The sequence below is a fragment of the Tachypleus tridentatus genome, chromosome 9 (genome assembly GCF_004210375.1).
Source record: "Tachypleus tridentatus isolate NWPU-2018 chromosome 9, ASM421037v1, whole genome shotgun sequence".
NCBI lineage: Eukaryota > Metazoa > Arthropoda > Merostomata > Xiphosura > Limulidae > Tachypleus > Tachypleus tridentatus.
The window spans coordinates 60,619,308-60,647,265 of record NC_134833.1 but is presented as its reverse complement, the minus strand read 5'-3'; the positions used below and the strand labels follow the sequence as shown (position 1 = coordinate 60,647,265).

Here is a 27,958-nt window from a genome sequence, read left to right as displayed (position 1 = left end):
GAGATAAAGGTATCGGAGAGCTCAACAAATACCAAAAAAAGAACACCAGGACAGATTTAGGTTATTATAGTATAGTTAATATGTAAATGTTAGTCCTCATCAGCTGTTCAGTGATCTGTTCAGGCTGTAAGTATAAATTATTTTGTAATAATTAATATTAATTCACCTAGATTAAAACTAATAATATTTCATTTGATATATCAGTCAAACAATTTAGTACCAGAAGTTGTAAAAAATAACAAAATATTGACAAATGTTATAAATTAAAGAGATATAACTTTGTTATTTTTCATTTCATAAAGTTATAAATCTTAATTCGAAAGTCATGTAAATGAACAGTTAATCAGTTTTTCATTTTGAATTAAATAAAAATCACATTTTTATTAATATTTTTCATTAATTTACCTAATCTCAAATTCTATAAAAGTAGGCCCGATTGGAGAGGTCGTTAAGGCGCTCGACTCGTAATCTGAGGGTCGCAGGTTTGAATCCCGGCCAAATCAAATATGCTCGCTCTTTCAGACGTGAGGGTGTTATAATGTTACTGTCAAAGCCACTATTCATTGGTAAAAGAGTGACTCAAGAGTTGGCGGTGGGTGATAATGACTATCTGCTTTCCCTCTATTCTTACACTACTAAATTAGGGACGGCTGGCACAGATAGTCCCCGTGTAGCTTTGCGCGAAATTAAAAAACAAACTATGTAAGTGGTAGTTAATATTTCATCTGTGATGTCGTATTTCATTCTATACATCAAAGTGTTGCTATACATATAGATTTAACGTTCACTGTCTTAGAATTATCATTCTAAAATTTTGTTGCACCTGAGTATTAGAAGCAATAATTATCTATTTCGTGTCAAATAAACTCCCCATATAATTATTAGTATGACTTAGATCTTTGACATTTATCGATCTAGCTATTCGACTTCCTGTTACAGTTTATATTACTTATATATGCGTGTCTTTTTTTATTTTTGAACTATTTGTGAGAAATACACAACTAAATATTCCTTTTTTATTTAAGAAAGGAGAAATCCGTAAAGATGATGTATGTTGTTATTTGTTTCAGTCAAAAATATATTGCTAAAAGTTAAAAAAAAAGTTTTAAACACGTGCGTATTAATAGCTCAGTTCTATGGAAATGTTGATTTTTGTTACATGCTTTAGTTTATAGGTATTTTGTCAATCTATTTAAAGAAATCCCGTCTGCGTTCTGAAAGTATAAAATTAAATGTATAGACTACAGAACTGAAGAATAGTTCTTCACTTCTTATTTTGTAGTCTCCAGTTTTTCTCCTACTTAAGACTTTGGTGATATAACAGAAAATAAATTAATTCAGAAATAAGCTAAACATTTAATCGATATTTTGACAACAACAAAAACAACGTAACAACGTTAGGCTTATTAGAGCAGCACTCTCTCCACTTACACTTGCGTTGCTAAAATCACAATGGGTAGATAACACTGGGGAACACTTTTTCAGTAACTCTGAGTTGCATTGGATATTTTAACTGATTCTGAAGGAGTTTTAGGCGCTGATTTCAAATCTGAAATTAGTTTTTCTCTACAAGCACTAGTTTGTATGCAATTTGAGGTTAATGAAATTGTACAAATGTGAACTTGCATAAACCACGTATAAGCATTTTCACGTCCATATATATAGATAGCTTCTAATATTTTGATCATTCTTCTTTTGTTTCAGATCAAACATGGCTTCCAAAAATAGATATCATTGCAGAAACAAGCCTGATGCCTTCTGCTACATATGTGGATGCTACACACTCAATCGTCAGAGACGTAACATATCCTCGTTCGTCAAGCGGGCCTACAAGGCATATTTTGAAGTTCATCTTGGTTATCAAGACAAGCAATGGGCTCCTCATGTTGTGTGCCACAATTGTGAGGAAATGCTTCGAGACTGGACCAAAGGAAAACGCAATGGTCTGCCTTTTGGTGTTCCAATGATTTGACGCGAACCCACCAACCATGTAACTGACTGTTATTTCTGCATGGTAAACACAACGGGTGTTGGGAAGAAAAACCGACATAAGATTACGTATCCGAACATTCCCTCAGCTATTCAGTTTGCTCCGCACTCTGAAGAAGTTCCTGTTCCAGTTTTCAAAGGCTTGCCTTCATTGGACGATAAAGACATTGGACATGATACAAGCGAACAAGACAGTTGTGACAGTGAATTGTTAGATAAGTGTACACAATCGGAGAACTGTTCTTCAGACACTGAACCTTTCCCCGTCCCCAAGCCTCTTCCCCAGGCTGAACTGAATGATTTGGTGCGGGATTTAGGTCTTTCAAAGAAAGCAGCAGAGCTTTTGGCATCAAGATTACAAGGCAGAAATCTTGTTGATCGCTCTGTTAAAGTATCATATTTCAGAAAGCGTGACCAGCTTTTTGTGACCTTCTTTTCAGAAGACAGTCAGTTTGTTTACTGCCATGACATCCAAGGGCTTCTCAAAGAACTGGGTGTACCTTACTATAGTCCTGCTGAATGGAGACTCTTTTTAGACAGTTCAAAACGCAGTCTAAAGTGTGTTCTTTTACATAATGGGAATGTTTATGGAGCAGTACCTGTCGGTCACTCAGTGCATTTGCGGGAAGACCATGATGATATGAGAATGGTCATGGACTTATTAAAATATCATGAGCACAATTGGATCATTTGTGTAGACTTAAAGATGGTCAACTTTCTTCTTGGACAACAGAAAGGTTTCACCAAGTTTCCATATTTCCTCTGTGTGTGGGACAGCCGAGCACGAGACAGACATTGGGTCCAGAAGGACTGGCCTATTCGTGACACCCTTGAACCAGGCATGCCAAATATCATACAAGACCCAATTGTAAGCAGAGATAAGATCATCTTTCCTCCTCTTCACATCAAATTAGGTTTGATGAAGCAATTTGTCAAGGCACTGGAAACCGAAGGTGAATGTTTCTAACACATCATCACAGCTTTACCAGGGTTATCATTTGAGAAGATCAAAGCAGGCGTGTTTGATGGCCCACAGATTCGAACCCTAATTCGTGATGATCAGTTTGTTGCTAAGATGACCGCTTTTGAAAAGGCTGCATGGTTATCCTTTGTGGCAGTCGTTCAGAACTTCCTTGGAAACAATAAGGCGGAGAACTACAGTGAACTTGTGAACAGAATGCTCCTCGCTTTTTGTGATCTCGGGTGCAACATGAGCATCAAGCTTCATTTTTTGAACAGCCACCTTGATAAGTTCCCTGACAACCTGGGGTCTGTAAGTGACGAACAAGGAGAACGATTCCACCAAGACCTAAAGGTCATGGAAGAACGCTACCAAGGGCGCTGGGACAAAAGTATGATGGCTGACTACTGCTGGAGCATTAAACGAGATTGTCCAGATGAAGTGTACAAACGCAAAAGTTACAAACGCAAATTCCTACCTGAATAAAATACACAAACAAATTGATAAGCTATTCCTATAATTTCCTATAATAACGAAAAATTAAAAAAATAAATAAAAATGTCAAATTGCATAAAATCTGTAGCTTGCAGACAAAAACCGACTTCAGATTTGAAATCAACACACTCAAATTGACTAAGAGGTATTTTTCTTTGTTATTATTTTCTAATAAGAAATGCGTATTGTAGAAGAACAGAATAATACTGCTTTTATAAAAGCTGTGAATGACCATTATATTTTTAAATATGGCTATACAACTTTAGCAATTTTATAGTAAATATCTAATCAGCAAAGAATAACAGATAAAATGCTATTTCTTCCTCAACCTTTCCCAACATACTAAATACTATACCCTGTATTTTCATAAATTTATGTATTTTAGAAAATAAAAGAATATAAAAAGCACAAGTTTAATATGTTTTATAAACATGATTAGTTTATAATACTATGTACAAGAAAGTTTTATTTTTTATTTTTATGGTATTCCCACTTAAACTGAAAGTTATGAAATTTATGCATAAATATTTACTGTAGAGTTTAACAATTACACAGTATGTTACTTTATTTGAAACTACAAATATTTTAAACACTTTTGTAGAAAATAATGGACATATATAATTGTATTTTAACCTCAGTAATTTACCTCTTAAAAACACTTATCAATCAGTTTAGCCAGTACATTCTCTGGATCCTCGTGAATTGCTGCAAATTTTTCAGCGATACAATTTTTTATATCCTGCAAGCATACACAAATAAGACTTGATGTTATGTAAAATACTACAATATTGTAAGTTTGTTCAAGCATAAAATATTTTTATTTAAAGATTTAGAACTGAAATCTAGTTATATTGTAGGATATCACATATAAAATTTTCCTTGCTGACTATTAGTTGAAGTTACTTCACGTTTTCCTTTATTTATAGCTCCCAAACAGTAATGTACATGCTAGCGAAACACATTTACAGAGTTTGAAGACTTTTCTCTTAAATTTCAAAATCAACCTTTATAACTCATAACAAGAACTCACGAATAAACGAATTATGTAGAATACTGAAACTTAACTTAGAAACCTGGTGGTTATAAAAGGAACATTTTTCTATAATAGCTCATTATAGAATATTTTAAGATAAATAAGGAAATATTATTCAGAGATAAATTAAATAAGAGTAGATAATAAATAAATATTTGTAATAGTTCATCATTACCTGTACATCAGCCTTTCTTTCTTTCTTACACATTTCATTCAAATGTGCATGATAATTCTTGTGAGGAAATTTTGAAAATTCACATTCTCGAATTGCATCTGCAAGCTTGAGATAAAGAAAAACACCTTCTGTCAAATCAACTTTTATCTTTTTTTCTACACCGTTATTTTCATAATATTTAACTGTATACTTAAATTTATGTGTCAAAAGCCATACAGTTGTCTTAAATTGTATTATAACAACTATCAAATATGCTGCTCTTCAGTTTGTTTCTTATCATCTCAAAATGTTTATTAAGACATAAATAGCTGCTGATAAACTGAAAGTAAGTAATATTCTTGAAACAAAGGTAGAAAAGTAAAAACATAATGAAAACAAATAAAATAAAATGATTGGTTGGTTGGATGTAAATAAGCATAAAGCTACACAATGTATTCTGTCTATCATGGGTACTGAAACCCTAATATAGCGTTATAGGGCCTCAGATATATTGCTGCGCTACTAGGAGGAAAACAAACGCACATTTCTACTGCACCTTTCTAGATGTATTAATTATGTCCATATATAACAACACTATGTTGTAGTCTTCAGAACAAAATATTTACTGTTTTTGAGAGAAACACTTTCTTATGGTTTAAATTTCATTAAATATTAGTTAAAAAGGCCCCAGCATGGCCAGGTTGGTTAAGGCGTGCGACTCGTATTCTGAGAGTCGCGGGTTCGCATCCCCGTCGCACCAAACATGCACGCCCTTTTCAGCTATGGTAGCGTTATAATGTGACAGTCAATCCCACTATTCGTTGGTAAAAGAGTAGCTCAAGAGTTGGTGGTGAGTGGTGATGACTAGATGCCTTTTCTCTAGTCTTACACTGCTAAATTAGGGACGGCTAGTGCAGATAGCTCTCGAGTAGCTTTGCGTGAAATTCAAAAACAAACAAACAATTAGTTAAAAATTGTAGATATTAATTTTTCAGTTTTAAAATACTTGAATGTTGTTGTTTATTACACCTGTTTTTAACGTTGTTGTTTTATGTCTTTCGGTGACACAATGTGCTATCTGTGTTCTGTTCGCTCGGGGGATTCGAACCATACATATATAGTCTTGGTAGCCCATAATATGCCTGATCCACCAGATAACACTGATTTTTGGGTTTCTTCCTTAATGTGTCAAGTTAATCCTCAATATAAATTAAATTTTAAATTATTATTTCCATATCTTTATTTATAAACTTACCGCTTTTAAACTGGAGGTATGTAACATTCTTAATACAAATATAGAGAATGAAAATTATAACTAAAATAGGAAAAATTAAATTAAAATTACATCATGCTATATCTGTAATTTATGTCTAAAGCTAGTATATTTATGTTAGGAGCACGTTGTTTACAAAATTACAATAAATTACCAAAACTCTTTTAATCGTAATGTTAAAAATACTAACCCAATCTGACTTTTCTTTAAAGACTGATTCCATACATTTTCTCATTGCGTTTACTTTGTCAGGCTTGTCTTTATTCATTTGTGAATTTTTGAAAAAAATAAAATAAAATACTGATTTCACTCGAAGAGGATATTTTTCTCATGCGACAAACCAGCGTTCGTAAAAACACTTTAATAAATTAAAAAGAAAGAAGTTGCCTTATTATATAACTCGTATAAATTATTGTTGAGTATAAAAGTCTAATGCTTTAGAAGTTAATGTGTAACACAGAAGTAAGATATCTGTTGAAATTTTCAAAATTAACTTTGTACTTCTTAGAGTCACATAAAATATCAACACGAAAAATAAAATTTCACAAAACCTGTATATTTTACTTTAGTTTTTGTTGCGTTGTATTTTAATTATCAAGTATACATATGAAAATAGAACATTTATTCCAATAATACGATAACTTAATAATTTATACACCAATCAAGTTTGAAACGAACTTACTACATATTATTTGAGAGCCTACATCGATCATGTTGCCTTTCGTCAACGTTAGGGTTACGAGCACAACGAGAGTTACAAATAGAGCTTTCATGTTGAGAATCTTGTTGTTTTCATGCATATATTTATCTTACAAGACCCTTTTTATATCATTCATCTAATTGCTTTCACTCAATAATTTAAACTAATTTGTAAGTACCCTAAGAGTAATAGTATTTTACTAGTATATTTCCCAATCATTATGTTACCTTTTTTCGGATTGAAGAAACTACGTTTGGCTACAACCAATAACTGAGTGCCTATACCAAACACAGGCATCTTATTTCATACAATTAGATCACATGACTAGAATCTGTTTGTCTAACATTTTATCTTCGTGAAAGTTTCAGTCTTTTAAAGCACGTTATAAGTATTACAGGTTGAAAGAGCTGTTTGTAGTTACATCTACTACGGAAAATATAATACAGGTTGATATTGCGTATATTGTAAATTCACGAACTACATAAGAATTTTAGTATAGAACATTATTAAAGATTTTTTTACTGATCAACAAATAACTTAAACTGCCAAACAACACTGAAATAATAAACGTGTATCTGGTAAGTCGCTTATAGAAATATTTGTGTGTATTAATTTCAATATTTTTGTGTATTCTCTTGTTTCCACATATGTTGTGTATTTTTGGAAAGACTAGTATGTTTGACGTTATATTCTATACATAAATAATTTACATAATATTATAATATCATGTATCTATCATATCAGCTTTGAACTTACCAATCAATACCAAAATGTCTCAAAAAGTATTATATTCATAACTAGGCCAGCTGTCGCTCAGTGGTTAGCGTGTCAATCTGCAGCTCGAGGGATCCAATGCTATAATAGTAAAACCATCAAATATATTTCCCACTTTCATATGTGGGAGCACTATAAAAGTGACAGTCAATCTTTTACTCAGATAAAACAGCAGGATAAGGCCTGAAGCTTCCGAATGACCTCCCTGCCTCTGGATAGTAATTTAAAATTAATGTTAATTAAACTTGACTATCATGTTTTTAAAACCTTGCTGCTTAGTAGTGTATCGCATATAAAGTTACAATGTGAACAATAATGTTAGTTGGCCAAATGAATAAGTAAAAGTGGATGTTTGAAATGTTATCTTGAGAATGTATGTCAACTAATTAAAATAAATATTGTTTATAGATATAAAACATAACTATTTAATATCTGAAAATGTTATGATAACTTCCTCCTTCCTGTCACTCTAAAACATAAAACGGTTTATTTAACAATTTAACGAATTTAACTAAAGAAGACAAAACATCCAATCTAAATGGTTGAAATTTTGTAAAGACACTCGTTCTTCACTTATACATATGCAAGTACACCTCAGTAATGGTGTTGTAAGTATTAAATAGATATGTGTATACAGGAAATTTATATTGTAGATTATTATTGCCTTCGTTTAGTACGTATTGCCAAACGACTTTAAAATTCAATGAATTACAAACTGAGTAATATCTTGAGAGTACATGTGTCGCTAGGTGGCTAAAAATGTTTGAACATTTCTGGCAAAAATGATCTAGTTCCGGCTCAAGGTGGATATATCTTACTTCCTGAAATTAATAGTAAACAAAGTGTGTCTATTCTTAAATTAGGTACAACATTGTTGCGTGGTCTAATTTGCATTAACAGTGAATGTTGTATTGGTTAATAGCTTGAGTAAATCCATATTATTTTATGGTGGCACCCGTAAAAGAGTTACATCAAACACAACCAGAGCATGACAAAAACTAAACTAAAATGATACATTAAAAAAAAAAATACTGAAAGTAAATAATAAAATGTATGTTTGTATTCACACTTTTCCTCCCTCCTCTGTTTCAAGCTTGTTCTCAAGCTGACAATTAAATTTAACTTTAATACCTGTTAACTTTAAATTTGATCAAGGAACACGCTAACTTTACTTTGCTTCTAAAATAACATACACGTAGCATTTACAGTTTATGTGAACCATATGTACACAGTAAATTCACGTTTTCATTTCATGAAAGTTTCTGCTGATGATCCAATAAACAATCTTTTGAACACTCATAAATGAAACATCACTAATCAAACATTATTTGATTTCAATAAAAGTCTAAAATGTAATTATAAAACGTTGTCATTAAGAACACGAAGTGAAATATGCAGCTTTGTGCTCAGCCATAAAAAAACAAAAATCATGTATAACAAAAAGTACCAGAATACAAAATTGATTCGCTGTCTTTTCTGCATTTTGAACCTATACATGTAAGATAGCGCTAGACAGTGAAGACACCAACTTGCCACAGATTATGAGAATTGTTTAAATCGTTTTACATTCAGGCTACAGCTGAAGACAAATGTCACAACCTCATAGCTAACATACCTAGTATGGGTATCTAGTGAGTAGTATTTCACTGTATACCTGAAAACCGAACACTCACCCAGCAGTTTTGTTGGTGCTCATTTGAACATAGGAAAAGATATAGTATATTTCTGTTAATCTGTTTGGTTTGTTTTGAATTTTGCGCAAAGCTACTCGAGGGGTAACATATACATATATGTATGTATGAAATATATTTCACAATAAGAAATTAAAATACTGATATGGCGTTTATTCATTAACCTTAGTTTGTTTATGAATTTCGTTCAAAGCTAACAATTTAGCAGTGTAACACTAGAGGGAAGGCAGCTACTCATTGCCACCCACCGTCAGCTGTATGGGCTACTCATTTACCAACGAATAATGGGATTAACCGTAACTTTATAATGCCCCCATGGCTGAAAAAGCGACCACATTTGGTGTGATGGAAATTCAAACCCGCGATCCTCGGATAACGAGTCGAGTTCCTTAACCACCTGCCCATGTCGGGCAAATTCTTATAATACTGTAGTTATATAGAATATTTGAAAGGTCATGAACCACAAATATTTCACTTGTAAGATATCTGAAAAGTGACAGAGATAAGTATCATTAAATTTGTTTTTATTCCTGATATAACGCGGACAATAGATGTAACATATACTCCTGACAAGTATCCAGTAAAATAAACAAATTCTATTGCACTTTTTTGGTGACAGACATAATGTTAAATAATGTCTTTAATGGTCCCTTCTTTCATTATTATAAACTTACATCTTTCTTTTCAAAAGGTAAACGTCACTTTCATTACCAATATGGAAGAACTTACGATTAAAATGAGAAAAGTGAGATGACTTCGAAGTCAAAATTCCACCCAGTCTTTGAAAGGTTCCTCGGTTCACAGAAGCCATGATGAAAGCTGTTGCAATTTTAATAACTTTCCTTCAATGGTATTAAATAATTATTATCAATTTATTTCGATAGTTTTATAGAAATTTTGAAGTTTCATAAATCAAAAGTATTTAACTTGTATGATATATAAAGTGTTGTTTAGTTTTTCTCCAGATGTACCTGCACGTTTAGCTCATTTCGAATTGGATAGGTAAATGCTTGCCTCCACTATTTGTACTGGATATGATGTTAGAGAAAATTAGACAAATGAAATTCCTTTAAGTCTAAACACTATCCAGGCTCTTAACAGACAATTTGTCCACTAAATCAATGATGAGACATGCTAATTAGTTTTTGTTTTTGGATTTCGCACAAAGCTACACGACGGCTATCTACTCTGAGACATGTTAAAATTTCAGAAACTCTCTTTCAGGGAGAATTATCTGAGTAATAAAAAGGGATCGCTTGTTCTTTATACAAAGACATTATCGTATTTGTTCTTTATCTTACTGGTTAAAAATGGAAATTCTTCAGTAAGTTGTGCTTGTTTATGAAATTTTCTCAAACAGCACTGTTATTGCTTCACCCAACATAGTAGCACAAAGGTGCTGAAAACAATGTACTTTAATGAATCTATGTTTCCTAAATTTATTTATCGTGATAAATATTTCAAGTAATATTATATTTATACAGTGGTCATAAACAGCTACTCTTTTGACATTCTTTTATGGTTTATATTATTAATGAAATAAATCTTTCTTGAAAAATTATTTTAACTTTTGCTCTTTTCTTCCTGTGTAATATAGCAGGATATCATACATCTTCCGCTACATTTTATTAATACAGAATTATTCAAAACTTTCATTTCGATTTCTTGATTCGTTTTCGTTGATTTCTAACAGTAAATACCCACTTCATCAGTATGAAGTCTGCTTCAGCTTTGGAAATTGTCGAGTAGATGGTATATAGATGTTACAGCTTTTGTTTATTATTATGGAACGAACAGCCACTTGGTGACACTTATCACGTGTGAGCTCAACTCGAGTTTACTGTTTGCTCAAAAGCACTAGTTTTACTCAGAATATAGAGTTCCACTTGGTTCAAGATATGAGTCGATTAATACACAATCATCTCTAGGAATAATAACTGTTAATTAATTAAATGTTCTAGTTAGAAGACGATTGTACGGTGCGTATTCAAGTTCGAACATTTTTTTTTGTTTTGTATTTGAATGTTATTACTAAAATTTACGAAACGCATCCAGTCTCTTCGTTTTCTGATATTTACCTTTGTTGTTGAGTTTGATTTAAATATAGTTTGTAATTATTCTGCCAGAATTTCCAATTATAAAGCAGACATACCTGATACTTGTGCGGAAATCAGTATTTTCCCTGAGTCCAAATTTATTTCTAATATATTCTGTTACACCTGCGACTTTATATTGTTTGTAGTTGTCTAATGACTTGTTGTTTTACACGTGCAGAATTGTTTTAATACGACATAACAAAAATATTTCACCAAGATGGATTCCAACTTCTATGGTTTTGTTTTTCTTAAGAATCAAAAGTTTCATCTACCTGTGTATTTTTAACATCGGTTAAATTTATTCTAAATAAAAATATTCCCAAATGAAGTAATTAACACCTTTTAACTCTATTAATACTCGCGTTTTTAAGAACCGTTTCTCAATTTAAAGAGAACACATTACTACACGATTTTCTTTACTAAATACCAGATCCATCGCTTGAAGAAGAAAAAATAAAAATGCTTCGAATAAAGTCGTCATTTCTACTCTAGCTACTGTTGAATATTAGTCATCCAAGATCTTCTTGGGATATTGATGATATTCTTCAAGTCACCATTTTCAATGGTGACGAAGGAACAAATCAGCAAGCATCCAGACTAATCTTGATCTCATATCAACACTTTGTTATACAAATCATTGTTGAATAAAAATACGCTTCTTTGCTGACATATTTCACATGTTTATGAAACTCATGTTAAATGAATCTCACTTCATTATGGTACTTCTGATAGCAAAGTTAATTCCAGTCTTATGTAATTGTGTATTTGTACAAATAAATCATATGTAAAACTAGCACAATATACTCCATTAATAAACTCGGTTGTTTGTGTTAGTGTAATCATTTCTAAAATAAACGTTACAAAACCTCGCTAGTTCATGATTATATGTATCGGCTAACTGAACAACCATCTTTATGAACCTAAGTTTTTATTTTAGTTATGATCGTTGAAAGATGTTAAAGCGGTGCCGCTAATTTAATTTTTTATGCCGTTAAAAATTCATTGTCTGTCCATTCGACTGTTTGTTTAAACAACTGCTTCAACAGCTGTTTGTTTGTTTTGAATTTCGCGCAAAGATGTACAAGTACTATTTGCGCTAGCCGTCCCTAACTTAGCAACGTAAGACCAGAGGGAAGGCAACTAGTGAACGCTACCCCACAACCGCCAACTCTTGAGCTACTCTTTTACCAACGAATAATAAGATTGACCGTCACATTATAACGCCCCCACGGCTGAAAGAGCAAGCATGGTTGATGCGAGGAGAATTCGAACCCGTGAACCTCCGGTTACAAGTCGAACGCTTTAATACACCAAGCCATGCTGGGCCGTTTCAGCAGCTCTTCAATATGCAATAGATAATCTTCATATTTAACCCTTTTTATTGGAATATCAAAGTTTAAATCAAGAACCAGAACTATTTTCTCATTTGAAACTTAATTAAAAATTTTAGAAATTAATTTATGCAGATAAAGCATATCTGTGACCGATAATGTTTAATAATTTTAACGACATTTTCATGCAACATTTTCTAAACCCAAGGCTAAGTATGTATGACAAGTTTCACTGTGTCGGTATTTGGGTATTGATGTTGTTAAATACCCAGGAGGGTCAGGTTCATTTGACCTCTTCCTCCCTCCCGAACGATTATAGCGTCTGTCTTTAGGGTTTTTTTTTTTAAAGCTTTGGGCCAGAGTAAAAGTATAACATCATACTCAGGTCCATTTCAGGGCTCAGTCCATGCATGGACGAACAAGAAGTTTTTTGTTGTTGTTGTTTTTTTCTTCATTTAATTTTTTTTATATATATTTTTTTGTGTTTTCATATATATATATATGTTTTTTTGTATTTTTCTCCCTTTTCTCGATTGAGAGAATGCTACTACTACTTGTAGTAACACACACACACACAAAAAGAAAGTAATAATAATTATTATTATTCAATACTTGAATAATAATTCAAAAAGGAAAAAAATAATGATTAAAAAAGAAAATAATAATTATAATAATAAAAAGAAACAAGGACTAAGTGTCTAGTGCATAGTGGCCAGCTTGTGTTACATTTCTTAAATATATGTTAAAAGGGGAGAGGTATTTAGGACCATTTACATCATGTACGTGATATCTGTCGAGATCACACATTAAGTCATTTTTATGCCAATTCTTATTGAAATATTTTAAAGAATTAAGCAAGAGTCTTTCAGCTATTGTATCTATGTTTGCATACTTGTGCATGAATGTGGTTGAGGTGCTACGTGGTACTTTATATGCTGAAGTTAGTACTGAATTTTGTATACGTTGAAGTTTCTGTACATGTGTGGGTGTTATGTTAATCCAGGCAGGTGATGCATATTCTATTGTTGGTCTAATGTACGTTTTGTAGATTTTAAGTATGTTGTCTGGTGATGTTCCTTGTATTTTACCTGAAAGACTTCTTGCATAGTTTGCTCTTTTCCAGATTCGTATCAGTACATTTTTAATATGTGGTAGCCACGTTAATTTTGAGTCATAGGTTAGACCTAGAAATTTAGCAGAAGTAGCAGTCAGTAAAAGTGATCCATTCATATAGAGTTTTGGTGGATCTTTTTTCAGCTTATTCAGTCTGCTGAATACTATGACTTGGGTTTTTGGAATATTGATTTTGATTCTGTATTTCTGGCAGTATTCTTCGATGTTATTTAGGACTGGTTGTAGGTTCTTTGCTGCTATTGACGGAGTGGGGGCACTTTTCCAGACTGCTACATCGTCAGCGAACTGTGATGCATAACCTAAATTTAGGTCCGACAGAGGCATATTACTCACGTACATGATAAATAATATAGGGCTATCAACCCCTCCCTGCGGGACTCCTGCTTCGGGTGAAAAGGACCCTGAGTGGGCCCCATTTACATTTACTTTACACATTCTGTTATCCAGGAAGTTGGACAGCCAGCGAATAGTTTCCTGGGGTAATGCCATTTCAAGTAATCTATGTCGTAAGCCGTTATGCCACACTGTGTCAAATGCTTTCTCAATGTCGAGAAAGCAAGCTACAGTGCATTCTTTTGTTGAAGCTGTCGGTAATTGATTCTGTAAGTCGAATCAGGTGGTCTGTAGTTTGGCGGTTTTTTTGAAATCCGTTTTGAATTTCTGGTAATTTTGAATTTTCTTCTAAGTAAACTGACAGACGATTACTAATTATCCTCTCTAATACTTTGCCAATACAACTGGTTAAGCTAATCGGGCGGTAATTGTTTGGTTTATTCGCTGGCTTTCCTTCTTTCTGGAACATTAATATTATTGCTTCCTTCCAAGAAACGGGGATATATCCAGCTGATAGTGAGAGATTAAATAACGCTGTTAGGTGTTCATATAATCTCTGAGTGCCTTGTTTTAGGAGGATAGCTTGAATACCATCTTCTCCAGGGGCTTTGTTTTTTGTGTTGTTAATAGCAGTTACGACTTCTGTTACAGTGATATGTTTTATCAGTTGATGAGTGCTCCAGTCTTTTGTTTTTTCTTGGTGTGAAATAGTGTTGACTGGAAATTTAGGTGTAAAAATGCTTCTGTTTTGATCAATAAAGTTTGTGACTGTATTATAAAAGTATCTGTTCATGTCTGGTTCATGATGTGTCTTGAACGTGTTTTCTAGGTGTTTTTTTTAAATATCTCGGCTTTTTCTGTGTTAGTGTATGCTGTTTCTCCATCCAGTTCCAGTGGTGGATATACTGTGTTTGTTGTTCCTGTGTTTGTAAATCTTTTCAAGTGTGTCCAGAATTGTTTAGGATCAGTTTTGTGATTTAGATCGGAACAGAAGGTGTCCCAGTTTTCTTGTTTCTGTTGTGTGATTAAGTTTCGTATTTTATTCCTTATTGTGTTTATCTGAGTTTTAAGTGTGGGGTTGCGATTTTGAATGTACTGTCTGCGGAGTATACGTCTGTTTTTAATTAAGTGTATTATGTCTTTGTGTGGTTGCCATGAATGAGTTGTTGTGAAGTGTTTTTGTTTCGGTATCGAACTGTTGGCTGCATGTTTTAGACACTCAGAGATGATATGACAGTATGCATCTATATCTGATGCGTCCGCGGCAATATGTAGTACTTCTGGAGGTAAGGCTTTATTTAATATAGTTTGAAAAACTGGCCAATTAGCTTTTTTGTAGTTCAGTTGGTCTCTCACTATGATTTTATTTAAGTGGGGGGTGAGATTGAAGATACACCAAACTGGGAGGTGGTCACTATCTATATCGTGACCAACATGAAAATTTACGAATTTGCGACTCATATTTGACGAACACAGGCACAGGTCCAGTATTTCACTGGTGCCGTGTGCGTACGAGATATGTGTCGGTGTTGCATCGTTTAATAAAGTCATGTTTGATTCATCCAAAAATTGAAAAAGTAGATTGCCATTTGCGTTTGTACTACGACAGTTGAATGCTATATGTTTATTGTTTAGGTCGCCGATAATAATAAGATTACAATTGCTATTATACAATACATTCAATAGATTTACATCTAACACTGTACTAGGCGAGCAGTAGATGCCCGCCACAGTAACGTCTGTATGATTTTGCGTTTTTATATTAATAATTATAGATTCATTGCTGGAAGGGATACTAAGTTCCTGAACTATAAGTTCAGTCTTATACAATAATAAAATACCTCTGTTTGGATCTCTATTATCCTTCCTGTCATGTCTAATAATGGAGTAGCCGTTTAAGTTAAATCGATGGTAGTTATATAAGAGAGTTTCACTAATTATAATTACATCAGGTTTTATGGAGCTTGTTGTATCTTCAATCTCATGTTTCTTGGAAGCAAGAGCACCCTGGATATTGATGTGTAGAACTGTGAAGTTATCCATGTTTAGTAGAGTTTATGATGGAGGTTAAAATTTGCGGCAGGAATTTGTGTATGTTTTTCAAAATGATTTTAACTATTATGTCTGTGAGACTGTTGGTGTTTGTAGGGTTTGTATATTCTGCCATTATTTCCGAGAAAGTGGAAGTTATGGCAGATGTCAGTGTTGTTTCAATTGTTGTTGCTTGTGTATTTTGAGGTGGTTTTGATATTTCCTCTTCACTTGGTAATGGTTTTTTCCTGTCGGGATGATGAAGTTTTAACCACTGCAGCGTAAGTGTTTGTTTGTGTAGTTGTGCTTTGTGGTGCTGGAGTGGTAGGTGTGGGTTCTTTAATTGTTCGTGGTGGTGGCGGCTTGTTCATGTTGGGATTTTTAATTTCGTATAAGTGTGTTTTAATGGATTTATATTTCTGACAACCTTTATAATTTGCCGTGTGTTCTTCCCCACAATTGCAGCATTTGGGTTTGGGGTTCTGTTTTGTACACTGGGTAATGTGGTGATTCTCCCCACAGCCCACACAACGCGCATTTGCTTGGCATGCTGCTGCTACATGTCCAAACCTTTGGCATTGGTAGCACTGTGTGACAACCACTGCTGGTGTTTTTGTTTGTTCTACTGTGTACTTTTGATACCACATAGTGATACCATTATTAATGAATTGTGTAATATCCTGGCTGTTGTCTGTGACTACTTTGATTAGGTTTGTGGGTCTTTTAGTAATATTTGAAATTATACGGTCTACTGAAATATGTTTTGCGTACTTAACTCTTCCTTAATGTCTTCTATGTCTATTGAATTATGTACACCTCGTATCACAAAAGATTTCGGTGTTGGTTTAGTTCCTGGTAGGTGTATTGTAATATTTCCTGTTTTGAACGCGTCTGAAGGCCAAGCTTTCAGTAGACTGTTAAAGTCAGCGGGTTCCTGTCCTTGAACCAGAACACCGCCTCTGGGCAGTCGCTTAATATTAGTAATCTTTGTGTTAGGTTTGCACCTGTATATTTCTTTGGCTAATTGTGGTTGGTTGAAACTACCAGGAACTCCTTGGATTATAATTGCGTGCTTAGGTGATTTTGGTGCGAGTTGTGTATGTGTGTCTGTGGTGGTTGTTCTTTGTTTAATTTGTTTTTTCTGACTTCGAGTCTGCACAAGCGTGAAGCCTTCGTCGTCAGAAAGAACTTCGTCTTTGTTTGAAATTGTTTGTTGTGGAATATCCAGGGTGGGGTTTGGGTTGCTAGAACTGCTAGTTGTTGGCATATTTTAGTCTATAACCGTAGTCTTAGCTACATTATATTCAGATGCTGAAGGCATAATATCTTTTACTAGTTTTCTTTTTTTTTTTCTAGTCCTAACAGTATTTTCTTTAATAGGCGTTAACTTTGCTTTTAGTTCTTTTTCTGCTATGAACATTAAAGATTTTAATTTTACATTTTCATTTTCTATTTGGCCACTGTCACTAGACTTACTTTTTGTCCCTGAAATAGACGGGCTTGCTCCCTCAGTTTCAGACGCTACATCGTTTTCCCTGGTCTCCGACTCCCCGGACGGCATGTCGCCTCGTTGTTTAGCGAAGTTGAACTTCCTGTCTTGGGCTAATTCAAATGGTAATAAGGTCTTCTGTCTTTGTGTCTACTGGCGTAAAACTCGAAGTGAATAGTAAAAACACTACCAAAATATGAAGCGAAATATGGGTTGTATACGTAGAAATCAAGAGCCTTTCAGAGGTATATCCTTCCTTTACCCTCTCCAAGCGCAGAATCTCTCATCGTTCGTATGTATGACACTGTAATTAATGTGTTTGGTTTGAATTTCGCGCAAAACCACTCGAAGTCCATCTACTCTAGCTAGCCTCAATAAGCTGTGATAAACTATTAGAAGGAAGGCAACATCTGAAAGGTGGAGTATGTTCGATGAAGTGGATTCGAACCCACTAACCACAAATTCCGAGTCGAGTACTCTAACCATCAAATAACGGAATAAATAATACCCATTGGAAGAAACTATTTACGTTCCTATAACCTATATGACAGATATCTGTGAATACAACAGAATAAGTTGCTAATTGCTCTTGAATTTTTATTGATAGATACTTACACACTTAAAGTGTAGGTTAAAACAGGTTAGCATGTAGAAATGAAAAGAAAATTAATAGTTTTGCTATAAGTTACTGTGAATAAATGATTTTTCCATCAACTGTTTCTCTGTAAAATGTTTGCTTTTCGAAATTGTTTGTATCAGTGTGGTCCACCTGGAAGCCCGCAAGGTCTGTTTCAGTCCAGAAATATGTTTTAAAACCCATAAAAAAAGAGTTGATGGAAACCAAACTTCAAAAATAAAGTAAAGAATTAAAATAATCAATATCTTAAAACCAATGAATTTCTAAAATTTTTGACATGAAGGCTATTAAAAAGCTCTTCCTCGACGCTAAATTCCTTTGTGAGCCAATCAAAATTAAGGTTATTCATGAAATCAGTTTGTGCGGTATTCATGGAATAGTCATTGGTAAAAATCAGTTGGGTTTAAAACTGCTAATGTGTAGAAAAGCCAGTGCGCTTCCATAACATGACCGTCCAACAATGGATTTTGTTTCATGTCGCTTAGCAACAAATGTATATCATAGTAATATTGTTGGTTTACGTACTGAAAGTATAAAATGAAGAGTACTGCCAACAAAACTAGTAAAAAGTCGATTTCTTAATTTCATCTCGTCGATTAAATAGGCTTGTTTTTTATTTAACACTCCTACGAAAAGACGTTTCTAGTCCTGATTTTTCCAAGCCCGTTCCCCTGGCTGTGGTTTCGCTAGATAGTAGACAGGGACAGTGGGAATCTCGTTAATCCATTCATTAATGGATTTAAATGGCAATTTCATTTAAATACAAAATTATTAGCCTAATATTAATAACCTTTCAAGTTGCTCTGGGGCCTATTAGGCCCCACTTTTCGTAGGAGTGTTAAAACATTGGTGATATTAACAGAAAATGTATAAATTCAAAATCAAAGACAAAAATACAGCTTAGATTTATTCCCCTCTGCTGAAAAGCTCGTAAGTTGAATTGAACGAGCGATCTCAAGAGCATTGTGCACATGCTTTCAACTTTTGTCAGTGTATATAGTTGGCGGCCAGTAAAGTGATAAAATTTCGATTTTATAAATTTATTATAGATTTTCTTTACAAAAACTACTGTTGTAAAGTAAAATTTCAAAACCTTATATCAGTCCCAACTTTTCTACTATTATCTTATTGTTTGGCTCAAATCTTTATAATAAATTTTATTTTCCTCCTGATAGTTAAATGGTTGGGCCAAGCTGGTTTATATAACTCGAGGCTGTAAACAACATAAAATGTGACAGTATGATGTTAATAACTTGTTATTAATTGCGCTTTTAATATACTGCTTGTACGGGTCGATTTTAACACTTGTTGCAAATAATGGAAGTTTAGAGAATATGGATGAAAGTTTGTTTGCATTTTGTTAAGGCCAAGGCTACACAATAGTCTAAGGGTGGTCTGAACACCCAGGATTTTCAGCATTCAGACTTACGCTTGTGCTACAGAACACATAGGTTATAGATAATGATGTGAAACGTTCTTTAAATGGAAGAAAAGGTTGCAAAATATGGATCTGTACCTAATATACGTTAATTATATGCTACTGAATATATCGTATTTAAATAAAGAATGCTTTACCCATCTGCTTAATAACAAAATGATTTTTGTAATATTTATAAGTTCAGTTAAAGTATTATTTATCCTACCACGATACAGAATATTTGGTTGATACTCAGACTAGGTTTTGCATTCTCTTGTATAGTCTCCGTGTCAAGTTTCATGTATATAACACGTGTCTTCTTTGGGTAGAAGTACATTAATTCTCGTTTTAGTTCAGAACTTTCCAACCAACACATGTTTCACTTGTTGCTCTAACATAATATCAGGTTATACATATTTCCATTTCATAGTTAGATTTGTTTTTTTCTGCCATACGTGAAATACAGGTACATGTGTTCTTCTTGTATAGAGATATTACTGTTTAAAGTAACTACAATTCCAACATTAAAGAATTTTACACGAATTCCTATATCACTTTAAATGCAGAGCATTTGATATGTATTACTACATAAATAAACACTGTTAAACATATAACATGTATTACTGGATATACACTTTCATTTGAAAAAATAAAGTAAAGTAAACAGAAAATTGCTGGAGACAATTCATAATCGAATAATTTGTAAGTAGTTATAATAAAATAACTGTTAGCAATGTGGAATAACAGTTTATGACTTACCCAACACTCAAAATCAATTTGAGTCAGATCGAATGTGCTTAGTGAAGTCAGTGTTCAGTAGTGGGTAAGTACTTTATTTCAAACATGTAATGCATAATCAATTTTAATTCGTATAAAAGTCGTCGAATTCAAAACGACATTAGTAAACAGAATGGTGTAAGCACAAAGCACGTGACAGTACATTCTGTCTTTGGAATTTTAACTAATTTGAGCAGTAGCGTCTCTATACACAAACTGTTCGAACATCTAAATATCATACCTAGCAAAATAAACAAATCCAACTAGGAAAAGGAAATATGTCTATAACCTGTTATTATGTTAAAGCAGCAGGCGGTGCACCGAATCATAGAACGTGTCTTCCTTTGAAAGTTTTGAATTAAATCGTGGATTAAAGTACTTCTATCCCAGGTAGCATGTGTTCTACACATCAAACTTTATATAGAAGTCTGGAACAGAACGCAAAACCAAGTCTGAATACTGTCATAAAATTATGTATCATACAGAAATGTTAAAATATTGCCGAAAATGTAAATCATTATCGAAAAGTCTTTCCTTACGACTCCACCAGCTTCATTTTAATAACATCAAAATAATTTGGTTTCACTAGACTACTGAATGACCATTCATAGATTAACTTTTTGTATTTTATTTCACACAAGAATACATATTCAATAAGAATTTGCATAAAAGACTTAGAATTATAAATTATATAGATAAAATGAATGGTAATAGCAATTCTGTGGTTGTAATTGTAAATACTCGAGCCCATTCTTTTCATATCTGGCAGAAATCGAAATATTTGTTAATAGTTATTATTTTGAAATAATAAATGGCACATTGGCTCATAAAACGTACATGTTTGTCGGGAAGATACGGATTTATTTAATGATTAAAGTTCTTCTAACTTTTGTACCCATGTGGGTTATACACCAAACTTTATACCGAAGGTGTATAACAGAACACAAACATTATTACGTTGCACGAAATATAAAGCATTATCGAAAACATTTGATCACGAAGCACGTGTGTAGTGCATTTTTATCTATTCATAATATATCCAATAGCATATTTAGAAAGCAATTGTGTATTTTTATAAAATTACACTACACAACTATCTGTTATAAATTACTCAAAAAATTAAAGGAACAAGTACGTTTTCTTATATAATTTATCTCTGTGTTCCAACTAGGATAATATTTTTATTTTTGGAGTAATTTACCTCATTTCAGTTCCATCTGTATCTATTTTTAAATGTGTGATGAACGATAAAAATGGAGAAGTAAAATTTTTAAAAATGACCAACATCACCAAAACTGATATCCCATATCAAACAATACTTTAAACAGTTTACGTGCGCTTATTCAAGAATTGTTTGAAATATTCAATATCCACTGTGATTTCCACGGACTATAACACACTCCTGACAACAATTTGGCATACTTGGAATCAGTCTATCGATGTTATCTTGTAGTATGGCAGCCCACTCGTCTACACAGGGTAGAAGTACATTATTTCTCGTTTTAGTTCAGAACTTTCCAACCAACGCATATTTCACTTGTTGCTTTAACATAATATCAGGTTATACATATTTCCATTTCATAGTTAGATTTCTTTTATTCTGCCTTACGTGAAATACAGGTACATGTGTTCTTCTTGTATAGAGATACTACAGTTTAAGATAACTACAGTTCCAACGTCCTTCGTGCAGACAATTGCGATCTGTTTTGGTCGACACATAGGTTCCAGTGGAATTCTTAAGGTAATTTCGCAGTAACCGAACCGTAGCTAACCTGTCCATGAGAACGATAGTCACGATGTAGCGGTTCTCTCTGGCTGTTGTGCAACGATGACAGCCTTGACTTTATCTCCTGCCATAAGAGTTCGTCTCCTGGTAACGTTGCCAAAGTCGACTGATGTCGCTTGGTGACACATCGACTCGCTGTACCACCCTCCTTTGAGTCTCGCCATCCTCCACAATCTGGACCGCCCTGTCCACCTCGTTCTCTGTCAGTTGTAACTTGACTACTTGAGTACACAAGATGAAGGTACACACTGGAGAAACGTTCCACATAAGATCCATATTGATGTTTGTTTCGACAATTAATGTGGAATCCATAGTTTCAAGTAACAACCTTATATAGGGTACTTGAGTTGTATTGTCCTTGAGTGACGTGAGTTTCGTTTGAGTTTCTTCAAAAATCACTCGTAAGCTCAAAACATATACTTGTAGACGATTGGATAAGTTTTTCATACATAAATTTAGTTATGACAAAAATATATTGAAATATTTACTCGTTCCTTAATTTTTTGAGCAGTTTATTTTAGCATTGTTTCACCTCTCACAATTTCATTGATTTCTTCTTAGACCTCTGTTATTTTTATCAGCGTTAATATTAGGACTATAAGCAATATATTATACTAATGATTTAATTCAACTTTAAATCATTGCAGTTTATAAAAATTTTACCAAACTATTTATGGTTTTTTATATGATAACCTACAATTTGGTTGCGTAAGCACTTAGTTAAGACACTAAGTATTTAGACATTAGTTAAACATTGTGATCCAACCATTTAAAAATCAGGAGCTAAAATAATATTTATTTTGAAGTGGGGTGAACAATGAAAAGCTTGTAAGAAACTGGATAATGAAATAAGATTCTTAAATTAAGTGTATTAGTAATTAATTCTTAAACTGGTACTCTACGAAGAAAACTCCGTCACACCAAACACATTCGCCCTTTCAGCTGCTGGAGCGTTATTATGTGACAGTCAATCCCACTATTTATTGCTAAAAGAGTAACCTAAGAGTTGGCGGTGAGTAGTGATGACTAGCAGCCTTCCCATCTAGCCTTATACTGCTAAATTAGGGACAGCTAGCGCAGATATCCTTCGTGAAGCTTTGCAAAAATTCAAAAACAAACAAGAAAAACTTATAATAAATATACACAACCACAATTACTCCTCTGTGCTCTTGTTTGGATGTTACGTATTAAGCTACACAATGGGTTATCCACGCTCTGCCTACTAACGGTATTGAAACCAGATTTCTAGTTTTGTACGTTTGTAGTTATACTGCTGTGGCACTTGAAGGCACACATCTGTGCTCGCTGCCATCCGCAAATAGTAAAACGAAGCACGTGTGCATAATACTTTAAAGATCAAACGTTCAACTCAGTCAATTAGCGTCCAATTGAGCGACAGACAAAACAAATCCATGCCATCATTTTATCATTCGACTAAGGTTGAAGAAAAAACGCAATATTATATTTTTAATTTGTTATTGTGAAATATATTTCATACACACATATATGTATATGGTACAGGAGTAAGCACTTCTGAAAAGCCTTCAAAACAAAAATTTTATTGGATGATCAATATGGTTTCACTAAGAGACTGATCAGCCATAAAACTGAGATCCCTTTATTTGAATAACACTATTGAAGTTATTTATATCTAGATTATAATTATAATTCAAGTTATGATTACTTGTGTGGTTTATCTTACATCTCTTTTAATTAAAATCTACCTGTTATTTATTTGCTCAATTCAACAAATGATCTGAGTCCTATAATAAAGCAGCAACATCCTCTTTATAGCCAGCAACACCCAAGACTTTAATACCATTAGCAAATTTAAGGAATTTATTGACTATTCCTTCATCTCTGTCATTAATGTAAATCAAAAAAGAGCAAAGGCACTAAGATACCCTGAGATACCCCACGTGTGGCATTAATCCAGTTTGAATAACTCTATTTATAAGCACCATCTGCTTTTTTTTTCCATACTCTGTTCTTTCCCGTCTTTAGAAATACCTTTTACGTGCCTTTTATGTGGCACATTGTCAAATACCTCCTGAAAATCCACACATTAAATTTACACCTTTAACGTGAATTACATAAGTATTAACCTTTTCCCACATTTATGTTTTTATCATTATTTAAGTTTTAGATATTGTGAACACATTTTCAAACATAAAAATCAGAATATTATGAGAAAAGGCAGCTCTAAGTTATAAAGAATAGGTTTGCTCATATACAACCTTATGTGTAGTACACAGCTTGGTTTTACCTATAATATAGACTTAAAACCTAATATAATTACCCAGTTATCTCACCTATTTTCCTCTTACAAGACACAAATGCACTGTTAAGCCTAACCTTTGAAAAAAGTGAGGTTTGATAAGTTATATTTGTGTATAGTTCTCTGTATTTAATTACCTGACTTATGTAATGGTTACAGTTAAGGGTAGAATAAATGGAGAGAATCTGCTTTATTTTCTCGTCAAAGTGCTCAGCCTCGTTCTCCCAACGACCCTAAGACACCACTTAAATAAAACAATTTCGTGAAAAACTCAACAGCTAGCACAATGCTACCTTAGAAAGGTATACAAAAAAGTAAAGAAGAACATTAAAATATTCTTAAGTAGGGGTAGGGATGAATGGAGCATAAAGAACAGAATTGAGAAAAAGATGCTGATATTATACTGTGTGTAAGTCCTTCCCTCACCCTGGACTTTATCCACATTATGCTTACACAGGGTGTGTGTATGTTTTCTTATAGCAAAGCCATATCGGGCTGTCTTTTGTTTCAGATTTAGAAGGAGAAAAATAACTCAAGTAACAAATTTAATCAACTATGTATTTTCCATCACTTTTATTAAGAGTATGCCAACATCTCAAAATATTTTCAAAACCATGCTTATAAAATCAGGTGGTTTTGAGACAAAAAGGAAATAGTTTTTCATTCAGATGATGCTGCAAGCTTTTAAAAAAAATGGTAATTTGAAGAAACAATAAGAAGAGAATAAGAGGAATGAGGAAGTTTCTTCCAGCTTTTCAATTTTTCTGGAAGTGATTCTAGCGATATGAAGTCGTGCATTGTCATGGTGGGAAAGAACTCCTTTCAGGTTCACCAAAGTAAGTATCTTTTTTTTACTTAAGTGTTCAGTCGACCCAGTTACAGCGCAGATAGCCCTCGAGTAGCTTTGCGCGAAATTCAAAACAAACAAACAAACAAACAAAACAAACGATCCAGTTTCTGACAGTATCTCTTAACAGTGATTGTCTGGTTTGGTTGTAATAGCTCAAAGTGTATTAGACTACCTTTATTCCACCAGATACTAAGCAAAAACTTAGGGCGCATATTCGCTTTTGGCTGTAGTGTAGGTAGTTGTCTTGCACTGTCGACGGCACTTAACATTTTGATAGAGTACCCATTTCTCATTTCCAGTCACTAAACGGTTCAAAAACGAAGCTTGAAGTTCATGAAAGTAAAGAGATGTACAGATGTCTACTCGTTCTTGCAGATTATCAGTTGACATTTCATGTGTTACCCATTTTCCCAACTTTGAAACCATAACAAGTTGTTGCAAATGTCGATGGACAAAAGTAAATGAATTGAGTTTATGAGCTAATTCTTCGATATTTCCAAGAGGAAATTTTGAAAATGCACACTCTCGAACTGATCTGGAAGCTAGAGATCAAAACATTTTCTGCTACATTAGATTTTATATTACATGCTACTACTGTGTTTTAATTATGTTTAATTCTACACTTAAATTGGTGTGTCAAAAAGAAATAATTGCCATAAATTGTATTACAACTACTTTACTCTTTGCTTCTTTTTGGCCTATTAACAATGAACTTAATATGTTTATTTATACTCAAACAACAGCTAATAAACTAAAAATAAGTAATATTCTTAAAATAAAGACAGAGTGCGAAAAACATAACAAAAACAAATAAAATATAATAAATACAGCATTGAACTAGATATGCTAGTTATCTTTATGTAAACCCAACGCTAGTACAGCGGTAAGTCTCCGGATTTACAACGCTAAAATCAGGGGTTCGATTCTCCTCGGTGGGCTGAGCAGATAGTCCTTTCTGGCTTTGCTATACGAATAACACACACAAACACGTATATCTTTATATATAACAACATAATGAAATATGCACCAATACTTTGTTGTAGCTACAGAACAAAACTTTAGTGTTGCTAAGTTCCTTCTCCCAGTTTAGTTTGTTAAACATCAGTTCGAAGTTGGAGATGTCTCGTTTTTGTGCGCTAGAAAGTTGCATGAATAATTTTCCTGATTGTAAAATACAGAAAAACGCTTAAGATATTCTTCTATCGTACGTGAATGTTGTCGTTTTAATGCACTTGTTGTTAGTGTTGATTGTTTCGTTTAGCCACATAATATGTTATTATATTCTAGCCTTCTAAGTACACAACTTCAGGGCCTGGCGTAGCCAGGTGGTTAAGGCACTTAACTCATCATCTGATAGTCGCGGATTCAACTCCCAGTTACACCAAACATGCGCACCCTTTTAGCTGTGGAGGCGTTACAATGCGACGGTCAAACCCTAAAGGTTGGCAGTGGGTGCTGATAACTAGCTTTAGTCCTACACTGCAATATTATTGACGGCTAGCGCAGATAGCCCTAATGAAGGTTTACGCGAAATTCAAACTAAACCATAACTTTACTCCTTTTCCAGCAGTGGACACTGATTTTTAGGATTGTTTTTAATGCGTCATATTAACCTTCAATATAAACTAAATATTATTTACAATTTGCTTATCTTTATTTACACATTTATTGTTAAAAACTGAGTATTAAAAACTGTAACATTTCTGATACAAAGCTATAAAACGGAAATTATAAGTAACTAAATTAAAATTAATTTAAAATAACATCGTTCTAGATCTGTAATTTATCTCTATGTTAGCGCATTCACGTTAGCAACACATTGTTTAACAAATTACCATGAATTATGGAAACACTATTAATCATAATACAACTAACACCAACCCAGTCTAACTTGTCTTTAAAAACTGAGTCCATGCATTCTTTCAGTTTGTTCACCTTTCGAGGCTTATCCACTTTCGACTCTACACAAGAGAAAAACATGTTTGATTTAACTAAAGACGATATGTTTAATATGATACAAACCAACTTTTCCGGAAAAACTTTATTAAATAGAAAGAACGAGTTACCACATTTTACCTTATAACAGATTATAAGTCATAGATGTGTACAGCTTCAGTTGTCAAATTATTTCCCAAGTTAATGTTGTACCCAGATGAATGATGTCTGTTGAAGTTTTGAAAACTAACTCTTAATACTAATAATAAAACTACAGTTTTTGCTGTGTTTTAAGTACAGAAATGTAAGTGTATGAAAAAAATATATGATTGAATAATATTTTACTCCAGTTTTTATTGCGTTGTGTTTCTTCTACTGAAATACAGATATCAAAATATAATATTTATTCCACTAATACAATTGTTTAAATTTTATACACCATTTAACATGAAAATGAACTTACGACACATCTTTTGCCAAGCTATGTTAATAACGTCTGCTTTCATCAACGACACACTCACGAGTACAACCAGAGCTATAAACAGAACTTTTATGTTGAGAATATTGCTGGCTTAATGAAGATTTCGACCTACAAGACTTTTTTATATCATTCACCGAACTGGTTTTAACCAATAGTTTAACTTAAATTTTAATTGCTAAAACATTAACAGGGTTTTGCTAGAATATATACTAACCCTTGCGTTACTTGTTTTGGATTGGAGAAACTGTGTTTAGTTTCATCTAGTGAGGAATGATTACAGCTAGTGTTTACAGTAACCCCCTTCGATACAATA

At 33.3% G+C, this 27,958-nt stretch overlaps 2 protein-coding genes across 3 annotated transcripts in view; one reads left to right on the top strand and one right to left on the bottom strand.

The window, feature by feature from the left end:
• The window catches only part of LOC143225304 (uncharacterized), a 520,157-nt gene that overhangs the window by 451,489 nt on the left and 40,710 nt on the right, over positions 1-27,958 (top strand). The window lies entirely within an intron of this gene.
• Positions 4-27,939, bottom strand: LOC143227091 (uncharacterized). 2 transcript variants are annotated; one of them, XM_076458620.1, is made up of 6 exons: positions 27,860-27,939; positions 27,628-27,699; positions 27,111-27,190; positions 4,654-4,758; positions 4,092-4,184; positions 4-124 (listed from the first exon to the last, which is right to left on the bottom strand). In XM_076458620.1, exons 2-5 carry the CDS (start codon positions 27,668-27,670, stop codon positions 4,095-4,097), a joined length of 318 nt encoding a protein of 105 aa, XP_076314735.1. In that variant the 5' UTR covers positions 27,671-27,699; positions 27,860-27,939; the 3' UTR covers positions 4-124; positions 4,092-4,094. The 2 variants fall into 2 exon arrangements, with proteins under 2 accessions (XP_076314735.1, XP_076314733.1); XM_076458618.1 differs by lacking the exons at positions 27,111-27,190; positions 27,628-27,699; positions 27,860-27,939 and adding exons at positions 6,096-6,163; positions 6,588-6,733.